This window comes from Impatiens glandulifera, chromosome 6, assembly GCF_907164915.1.
Source record: "Impatiens glandulifera chromosome 6, dImpGla2.1, whole genome shotgun sequence".
Taxonomy (NCBI): Eukaryota; Viridiplantae; Streptophyta; class Magnoliopsida; order Ericales; family Balsaminaceae; genus Impatiens; species Impatiens glandulifera.
The window spans coordinates 11,715,283-11,726,074 of record NC_061867.1 but is presented as its reverse complement, the minus strand read 5'-3'; the positions used below and the strand labels follow the sequence as shown (position 1 = coordinate 11,726,074).

At 34.5% G+C, this 10,792-nt stretch overlaps 1 protein-coding gene across 1 annotated transcript; it reads right to left on the bottom strand.

Annotated features, from left to right (window-relative positions):
* Positions 1-219: 219 nt before the first annotated feature.
* Positions 220-4,560, bottom strand: LOC124941499 (protein trichome birefringence-like 14). The gene is made up of 6 exons (XM_047481839.1): positions 4,384-4,560; positions 3,179-3,404; positions 2,834-3,022; positions 2,406-2,489; positions 1,342-1,537; positions 220-1,144 (listed from the first exon to the last, which is right to left on the bottom strand). The coding sequence occupies exons 2-6, from the start codon at positions 3,330-3,332 to the stop codon at positions 316-318; spliced, it is 1,452 nt and encodes a 483-aa protein (XP_047337795.1). The 5' UTR covers positions 3,333-3,404; positions 4,384-4,560; the 3' UTR covers positions 220-315.
* Between the last annotated feature and the right edge of the window lie 6,232 nt (positions 4,561-10,792).

Below are 10,792 nucleotides of genomic sequence, written 5' to 3'. Positions count from 1 at the left end.
TATTTTAATGTTATCTTTTGTTTAAGGTGGTTGTATTCTCATTGAAAACAATATATTAAAGAGGTCTAATGTTGTGTTAAAAAGAAAAGGACATCCTTTTTATTTATATATACCTAGAAACTCATTAATGTGTTATATACCCTTTAATTCAAAATAACCAATATTTAGGTGGGACTACTATTATAACAGGTTGTGATAGCTTTATTTTTCAAAAAATAAGAAGAAAAAATTTATCTATTATATTTCTTTTGTAAACTATAATCAAATCCTCTATTGGAAGCAAAAAAAAAAAAATCATGTAAATCATATCTTGAACTATATTTGGGCGAAAAGGATTTCGTTCCAAGTATCGGGAACACCAGGTAAGCACCAGTGTAGACAATCCTGCATTCCCGGTGTAGGTCTGATACTATACCGCGATACATGACCTTCATCCCTAAGCTTCGAAATGGCGGTTACATCCAAGAATTTGACATTTTTGCCCTTAACTGCCCCAGCAGGAAAAGGGTCATCAGATACCTCCTTAAACACCTCTTTCCCATTAGAAAGAGGGGTAATATTGTCACATGTTCCTCCAGTGTTCCAATCTCCATTCAAGAAGTGTCTTGGAGATATAGACCTATAAAATGCTTTCATACCCGGGTATTTTGGAAGTTGTGTATTTACCCAATTCACAATACTGTAAATAGTAAAGTTTTTTGCACCGTCCATGTCATCAATCTTATTGACGAAGCTAGGTGAACCGCCGATGTGCATGATCCAACGGTTAGCAGTAAGTTTTCCTCTGTTCCAGTGGTGACCAGTGTTGAGAACCACAACATGAAATCTTTCTATGTAACGGCTCAAGAATGATGGAGGTCTATCGAGGTGCATTGCGTATTCGGTTTGAGGATTTGTTGGATCGAGTGGTTCTAAGTCGCATAGACTAGCTGACCAGTAATAGAGAATGGTGGTGTTTGTGGTAGGGAATCTATATGCCCATCCATCAGGCCTTTTAGCACCTCGGGCCTTGACTAGACCGTACTCCCAACCGACATTAACAACATCAGGCATCTCCTGACCGGCTGATGCCATACACATCATAGACTGGAATTGCTGTCGGCCTAAAGAATCACCAATGAAGGCCAAAGTTTTGTGCCGCATCCTAGAGTCAACCAAGAAAAATATTATTTGTCGCACATTGACAACTTTTCACACATTTTACAATTTTCGGATGTGATTGTGATCTAACAAAATACTACTAGAATTAATAGTTTTATTTCTTGTGTTCATGTAACATTTATTACTGTATTGTTTAAATAAAATGATTCTTAGGAATGAAACAATTAAAATAAATGGTACCTTTCCAAAAATTTGGGTGCAGTAAATTCTTCCATTTGGCAATTTTTAGGCTGCCACTTTAACTTCTCATAAGCAAAATCAGTCCTTTGATTCAAATGACAAGCCCACATTCCAGACAACCACTGCTTGCAACCAGAACCAGAATAAAGAGGGTGATTGTCGTCAAAGACCCACTTTCCTATTGCATAGTTACATGCTGGAATAGAAATCATACACACTTAATATCATAAATCAAAGTATAATCAAATGGATTATGGTATCTATAATACGGATTTCACTATAAGGAGATATTGATCATCAGTGACTTGTTATGAGTAATGACTGATGTATATGTTGTTAATCATGTACTGTTCTTAATCTTTACAAATCTTTATGAGAGATGGCCTATTTATATAATACAATACATAGCCTAATGGAGAACATGTTTACTGATCATCCTAGTTTTCCTTTAAATCTTAATGGCTATGATGCTTGGTTAGGGTGGATTTGAAATTGGAATTGAAGAGCCAATTCCAGATTCATTGTTTGTTTGGTAATTTAAAATAAGGATTAGAATTGAAATGTATATGATTTTTTAAGTTTCACTTGCACCCTTCTACTTCGTAATTGTAATTCTATTATTTCTCCAAACATAAGAATTGAATTTTAATTCAATTCTGATTCTTATAGAGCTTGAATTTATAACTCCAATTTCAATTATGCCCATCCAAACCTAGCCAAATAAAATTTGGGAAGCTATTTTCTCCATAAACTGGAATTGGTACACTGTTCTGATTTATACAGATATGGGAAGAAAATAACTTATAACACAACACTAATACCCCTTGCTCCAAGAGACCATTCTTAAATGTATTAGCTTCTATCTAGAATTCAACACAGGCTATATTCAGATAAAATTAAGATAAGCAGCCTACAATGAGATAGATAAGCCCGTACTTGTCACATCATATAAAGAGCACACCATAGAAAAAGGGATATTTTTTAGCACATGGAAGTTATTAGAGACCTGTAATGAAACCTTGCAAGAAGAAAAGCAAGGATATAGAAAAATACAACATGCTTACCTTTGTTTCCTGCAGACGTCGAGTTCATATTTTCTCTGTCTTTAAATATGTTAATGGATCCTGCATTATCTTTGTGTAATGACCCTGTCAGGAGGAAGCAGATGGTTGAAGTCATCTCAATATAACTTGGCTAAAAGAATAACCTAAAGTGTTGGGATACCCGTAAATCAATAATAACAAATAAGTTAAATAATGAGAAAGACTAAAGCATCCTTATGAGAGACATACTCTATTGAAATGAATGTTGTAGGATGCTAGATGTTTAAGTGGTTTTAGTGAATGTGTTACAGGTTTACCTTATATAGGACCTGGCATTCTTTAATAGCCAAATCACTCTTAAAGTGTTCAATTTAGCTGTGGTTTAGGATAAATAACAGCGGCGATTTGGATTTTTAAAAAATGCATAAATTACTGCAATGTTCGATTACCTTTCTCTTCAATGGATGGACTTATTGCAGGGTTTATTGCATCTGGAGCATCAAAAGGCTTTTTATCTTTCAATTGTGAAGTTTTCTTCTCTGACTCAAATAACTCCCCATTCTTATATGATGCATCATAAGGGCTTTTCAATAGACCAATTTCCGTTTCTTTGTCCACAACAGAGGTATTATGTGATTCTGGAGGATAAATTAGGTATCAACATCTCTTTCACACGCGTGAAGTAAGCCATAAGGCATGAGGATGAGAACATGTGATAAGAAGCTACAATTAAGACCATGCAGCTAGGGAATATACTAAATAATACAGAAATCATGAAGAAGAAAGAAGCAGACCTGGAGAAAGCTGAAACAGGCCACTCTGAGAGGGAATAATGGTGCTAAGGAAGGATGTTTTGTTGCATGCCCAAATTACAAGGGTTGTACATGCAAGTGCTAAGAGAAAAAGGGAAATCTGTCTTCTTTTAAGACCATAGAAGCCTCCTTTCATCCTTGATTACTAAACAATCCAGATAAAGTCTCTGATATGCCACTATACATTCATCTGCCTGCAAATTACTAGCTGTAAAAATTGGTAACTAGTATTAGCTTTTATAACTGGATCTTTGACACAATTATTAAAGTCCATAATCACATCCTAAACCAGATCAACATACAAAATTTGTCAATACTTTAACGACCTCAACTCTTCCTGTTAAATGATGATGAACATTGACTATATTTCTACTTGACTAAACCAGATCACCCTAACTGTCAAAGACTTATGGATCAAGTCTGGATCAAGTCAACACAGAATATGATTCTTCTTCGAAATAACTAGGACTGAGCACCTGAAAATGCTCTTCCAATTCCCCCTTCCATGGATATTAAGAAATATCATCATAGAGCAAAAAAACTGATTAATCAGCTTCATCTAAGGCATTAAAACACGTCGACATAACCATTACGAAAATTCTACAAACCAAATAAATTAGGATCAACAAGGAAGATCAAGTCCACGACTTCGTAGAAACTTGGCAATGCGGTTATGAGAATGCTAAGACCAAACACGAGACTGAAGACTACTTAGAGGTAAGCTAGGCATGCATACATTAATGGAGATGAACATACAAAATTCGCCAATACTTTAACGATCTCCACTCTTCCTGTTAAATGATGATAAACATTGACTATATTTCTACATGACTAAACCAGATCACCCAAACTGTCAAAAACATATGGATCAAGTCAACACAGAATATGATTCCAATTCTCCACCTGAAAATGCTCTTCCAATTCTCACTCCCATGGATATTCAGAAATATCATCATATAGCAAATCAAAAAAACTGATTAATCAGCTTCATCTAAGCCATTAAAACACGTCAACATAACCATTACGAATTCAACAAGGCAGATCAAGTCCACGACTTCGTAGAAACTTAGCTATACGATTATGAGAATACTGAGAGCAAACACGAGACTGAATACTACTTCGAGGTAAGCTAGGCATGCATACAACAATGGAGATATACAGATAACTGTAGCTAAAGCGAAAAATACCTGGAAGTTTGAAACAGAAGCATCAGAGAGACTTAGATCTCTCAGCAGCGGATTGAATGAATAGCAGACAAGGCAAAGACGATGCCTGGTCTGCTAAAGAAGATTTGGTTCGACTGAAATGGAGATCATCGACAGTTAAGAATCGATATCTGTAGCTTACTTTTCGATTGAATATGACTTTGCGTCGGTGATGATGATGATAATGGAGAGTTGTGAATATACTGCAGTAAAATTTTGTAACTATCCCCAATCTCTTTGCCGTTATTGAATCTGTGAATGAAGTTTTTTAATTCTTATCAAAGAAAAAAATTAATAATGAATTTATTTAGTTTAAGGTGACCCGAAATTAACGTTGTGTCGGTACGGTACGATATACCGTAATTTTTTATCGTATCGCATAATATATCGAAAGTTTTGATATAGGAAAAATCATATTATTATTATATCGTTAATTCGATATATCGAAATCTCGGTAGGATACAAGTAATGTATTGGATAAATAATAAAAAAAAACTTATAGTAAGTCTTATTAAAGATAAACATTGGTATGTTGTATTATCAGAATTTACAAAGTTACTAAAAATATGATTATGAGAATAGGGTGATGTCTATAAGAATGATTATGAAAATGTATTACAATCGGAAAAGGCGATTGATTCAAAACATTGTTTAACAAAATTCATAAGAATTGAGTAAATTTGTTAGGGAGTTAATTAACTTTAAAATTTTTGTTTAAGACAATTAATTAACTGCATTATTTATTTTGGTATTGATTAGTTAAATTAATTAGCTTTCATTCTAATATTACGAGGATTATAAGTTTAAAAACTTATTTATACTAGAGATAATAGTTTATTTAATTGGGACCGTATAAATAGTGGCTGAATAATTAGAAATTCTCAATCGAATTATTTTCATTTTTTTCCAATTTCTTCATTCTCTACTCTCTTCACTCTTAAATCTCCAGTTATAGGTCTTGCAAAAGATTTGATTCGCTCAGTTTCACTAACTTGGTACATATAAGCATCAAATCGTTCTTCTTCATGGTATTAGAGCAAATCTATGCGAAGAAAAAGACGATCTATCAATTCTATCAAAGTAAGACATGGCTTCTAGATCTTCAAATATCAAAGTAAGTTGAACCTCAACTTCTTGAAATTCCAACATAATTGTATACTACTCTTATGTCGATGGTTTTAGAGTCAAATAGAGTTTCGATTCCAGCTCGTACACCAACTATGACTCAAATCTCTAACCCTAACACTCATAATCTAAACCAGAACCCTAACCAAATAATTACAAAAAGAAAATACAACAATGATTTTCTTGTTATACATCCATCAAATCATACAGGCCTAAATATTACATCAATCATTTTTACTGGAAGGGAAACTTATTTCGGATGAATCTAAGTATTAAGCTTTTTTTTCAAACAAAAATTAAGATAAACTTTATTGATGGTTCATATCCAGAACTAAAAGATTAAGAGATGCAAATCAGTGGAGTATTGTTGATGCCTTAGTTAGGGCTTAGATTATAAATACCATAGAAGGCAAGAATTTGAAAATTATTTCAATCCAAAAAAACTATTTGTGATTTGTGCCATGAAATCAAGTCCATATATGAAGAAAACAATGGTCTGAGGAGGTACATCTTTAAAAGGATATTAATTTTGTCCAACAAGGTAACTTTTACTTAGAAGAATACTATTCTAAAGTGAGATTGGCGTGGGATGAGATGATGGGTTAAAACCTTTAAGAAGATGCAAATGTAAATGAATTCGACTTAATTGTGATGGATGCTTTCTTGAAGCATAAATACTTCAAGATGATGATGAACTTAAACTTTTTCTATTTTTGATGGGTTTGACGATAAATACGAGTATGTCAAAGATCAAATTCTCATGCAAGATCCATGGCCAAACGTTTACAAATCATTTACAATGCTTCAGAATGTTGAAAAGATGTCAAACAGAAAAGTTTGTTTTAAGAATCTGTAATGGTGATAAAAGAAGAAGGTGAAAGAGTTTATCATCCTCCAAACAAGAACAAGAGTGCAAACTGCACTCATTGTGGAGACAAATGCCACATGAAGGATGACAGCTTTAAGTTGATTGAATATCCGGAATTGTGGAAACAACCAAATATAATGCGATCAAAAAAAGACCATCAACTTTTGTTCATGTCACTACAGACAAAATATTATTTTCAAGAACTTTCCATGGATAAATACAAAATGTATAAACAATTTTGAAGATACTGAAAGATGTCAAGAAAAAGGCAAATAGATATTCTTCGATAAGTTTTCTAACTATATACTTAATTCATTTGAATATTATTTCAACATTAATGAACAAACAAACATGTCAGATAATTGGTTTATTGATTCAGGAACATCTTGTCATATATGCAATAATTGGAATACATTTTCATATATAAGACAACTTGATGAATCTAAAATTATGTACTTAGTTGATGGATCAAGTAGGAACATAACTGAAATAGGATTGTTAAGCTTCAAGATTTTTTTATTTGAAAGTTATCCAATGAAAACACATTTATTGGCTCTTTTCAAAAACTTTAATTTGTTTTAATAAACATTTGCAGAATAACACAAATAACCAAAAACTTTAAAATAGTTCAAATCTATTTTTTTATGATAAAATTTTAATTAAATTTTTCCATTTAAAATGTTAGTGAGAATTCTATTTATTAGATGAGTTACATTCAATAATGAATAAGCCAAAACTTAGAATCTAAATTAGAATCAATCATTAATGACCTTTGTAACTTAAAGTAAATGTTTGTGTTTTCTCTCCACAACGCCATTTTGTTGAGGTGAGTAAGCATAAGTTGTTTGATGAATAATTTCTAAGAAAATTAAACATTTTAGAACATTTTTTATTTAAAAACTTAGTTTCATTGTCTGATCTAATTGTTTTAATAGTTGTGTCATATTGATTTTTAACCAACATAAAAAATTAAGAAGTTTTCAAACACAAATACTTATTTGTCATAAAAAAATTCAAGTACATCGAGAGTAATCATCAATAATAGTAAGCATAAAAGGTGTGTTAAGAATTGATTCCTCTCGATATGGACCCCAAATATCAATATGAATAAGTTCAAACATCTTTGATGTTTTAGAAACGTTTTGAATGAAAGGAATTTTTTACATTTTAGCAATAGGACATGTTGAACAATGAAAAGTTTTATTCATAACAATATGAAATACACTTTTTAGAACATTAAAAGCAGGATATCCTAATCGTTTGTAAAATAAATGAATCATAAACAACAACATTTAAATAATTATGAACGGCAAATTTATGATTTTTATTAAAAATTGAACTGTCTTCAATGAAGTACAGATTCTTCATTCTCTTTTCCATATTTGCTTTGAACCTTGTCTCAAGGTGTCACACCCAAAATTTCATTTCAAGCCGAGTAACTTCGGTCCTGGCCAAAACCATGGGCCGGGGCAAATCTGTGTCCAAGCCGAGGCAAATCTGTGTCTGGGCCGAGACAAATCTGTGTTAGAGCTGAGGAATAATCTATGTCACGACCGAAGGGTCCGACCGAGGGGGTAAGACCGAGGGGTCCGACCGAGGGGGTCAGACCGAGGGGTCCGACCAAGGAGGTTCGACCGAGGAGTCTAACTGATTATATTTTTCTAACACATACTTATGGCACCTCATGCTTCCAAAACATACTTATGTCACCTCATACTTCAAACTTATACTTATTCAACAAGCTGATGATAAACAGGTGACCAGCCCTTTTTGATTAACCCATGCCAATGACAAACAGGTGACCAGTCCTTTTATTATTTTATTATTAAACTCAGCTGATGATAAGCAGGTGACCAGCCCTTTTATTATTTTATTATTAAACTCAGCTGATGACAAGCAGGTAACCATCCCTTTTTGATAAACCCATGTCAATGACAAGCAGGTGACCAGCCTTTTATTATTTTATTATTAAACCCAACTGATGACAAGCAGGTGACCAGCCTTTTTTGATTAACCCATGGCAATGACAAACAGGTGACCAGCCCTTTTATTATTTTATTATTAAACCCAGCTGATGACAAGCAGGTGACCAATCCTTTTTGTCTAACTCATGCCAATGACAAGCAGGTGACCAGCCTTATTAAGTACTATATATATAGCATCCCTTCATTCACTTTATCTTTTTCTTCATTCTCTCTACTAAGAAAACCAAAGGCACACTTTAGGAGAAGAATAATAACACCCTTTAGAAGCAAGATCATAACATAGAAACAAGATCATCTAAGGCAAGCTCTTTTCTCAACTCATCTTTAGAAACCCACACTTGTTTATATAATCTATTTTTGCAAAGTATGATCTGTTTTCAAAGGTATGATCTGTTTTCAAATGTAAGATCTGTTTTTCAAAGGTATGATACGTTTTTTTGTGAACAATGAGATATGGACTAAACGGATCTGGGCAGAAGGCTAGTCAAGTTGAGCTCTGGTAGTCTGAATCCAAAATATGTGTTGAGGTTCTATTGGGACTGGACTTCTGGGACGAGCTCTAGAAGATCCTACCCATATAGACAAGTGTCTAACCAGGTTGTAGACTTTAGGGATAGACTTCGAAGAGTGCCCTTCCAACTATGTGCTCAAACTGGATTCCTAACTTTTAGGATCATCTCTGAATTGTAAAGGGCCATTATGTGCTCAAGATGTTTTTGTTCCAACACTTTTATAAATTGTTTTACAAGTCAGCACATCAATACAAAGCAGCTTTTACTTGTCTTTTTATATTCTCTTTTAAAATACTTGTTGGGTCTTTAGACTCACTATGCTTGTGTGGTGTAGATACACAACCATAGATTTTTATTGACTCAATTAAGGGAGGCTTGGAGGGTGGGAAGGGTGCAGGGGAGATGTGTGTGTGGGAGGAAGAACAAAATGAAGTTCAATGCACTTTTAGGGTCTAGCACTTAAAAGACCACTGTTTTTGTAATATTGGACTATCTTTTAATTGTTTTTGATGTAAAGGATCGTGTCTGTTTTTAAAGGGCCGAGTTTTGTAATGCCACTTATATATTTATAACTCTTCCGCAAAAGTTTTTGTTTTTCCTCTTATGTATGTAAGTTTTAAAACATCATGCACTCGGTCTAATTAAATTAGGAGTCGGAGTTGTTACAGTTGGTATCAGAGCAATGGTTGCGAACCTTTGTACTTTCACACAGATACTCCTGCAACTGCAACTCCAAGGACTCACCTTCAAGTTATTAAACTGTTTAAATAAATTATTAAACTAATAATAAGTTGTATAGCTTTGTTTCCATTAGAATCATGAGAAGAGGAACAAGAGCCAATGCATCTACCCCATCTGAAGAGAATGGCCAGAACAACTTCTTATCCGGCTTGGTTGATGCCTTGAGGGATCAAAATCAGATACAAAATGAGCAGATGAGGGACCAAAACCGAATCCAAAACGAGCAGATGCGATAAATGTTCCAAGCTAACGGGACTAATCTGAACCATGCTAGCAACACACATGAGGGAGGCAATCAACCCCCAGCATACAAACAATTCATGAGCTTCAAACCAGCAGACTTTAAAGGAAGTACTAATCCAATGGTAGTTGAGGAGTGAATGCAATCAATGGAGACAATTTTTGAGTTTATGCAATGCAGCAACTCGAACAAACTAAGGTGTGCAACTTTCATGTTCAAGGACGATGCAAGAATCTGGTGGCAAGGAGTCAAGTCCACCCTCGACCTTAATGCAGCAACCTGGGAAGAAGTCAAGGCTGTATTTTATGGCAAGTACTTCACATTAAGCACTAGAAACAAGTTGGCCAGGGAGTTTCTGGAAATCCGCCAGGGGAATGTAAGTGTTGCTGACTATGTTAAGAAGTTTGAGTGGGGTAAGTATTTTGTACCAATGATAACTGGAAATGCTGACTTAGAGCTGAACCATTTTCTAGAAGGGCTCAATGCAACTATTCGCCGAGATGTGAGGTTGAGCAATGCTGCAACCATGAGGGAAACTATTGATAGGGCACTAATGGCGGAAAAAGATAGCCAAGACATAGTTAGAAAGGCTCAGGCCAAGCGATCTAGCTATCAAGGGAGGGATTCTCTAGGGTCAGCGTCAAAACGACCCTATCAGCAAAATTATAATAGCAATGCTAATCAACAGCAGTCAAGGAACATCTGACGCCCTCAACAACAACAACAGCAACAGAAGCAAAGAAGGGCACAATATACAAGACCAGCAAACCATGCCAACCTGCCAGCTTCCCTTAGTAATCTTTGTGAGATCGTTCATACGGGGTCGTGTCTGCAGAGTTCCAACGTTTGTTTCTTATGTAAGAAATATGAGCATTATAAGCGTGATTGCCTACAATTGAAGAAGGTCATTCCAAGAAGG

Bases quoted from the DNA above. Each gene is read 5' to 3' on its own strand.
- LOC124941499 (XM_047481839.1), bottom strand. From the start codon at position 3,332: ATGAAAGGAGGCTTCTATGGTCTTAAAAGAAGACAGATTTCCCTTTTT. The intron at 3,023-3,178 runs GTCTGCTTCTTT...TTTATCCTCCAG, and splicing joins CCTGTTTCAGCTTTCTCCAG to AATCACATAATACCTCTGTT. The intron at 1,145-1,341 runs GTACCATTTATT...GGTTGACTCTAG, and splicing joins GCACCCAAATTTTTGGAAAG to GATGCGGCACAAAACTTTGG.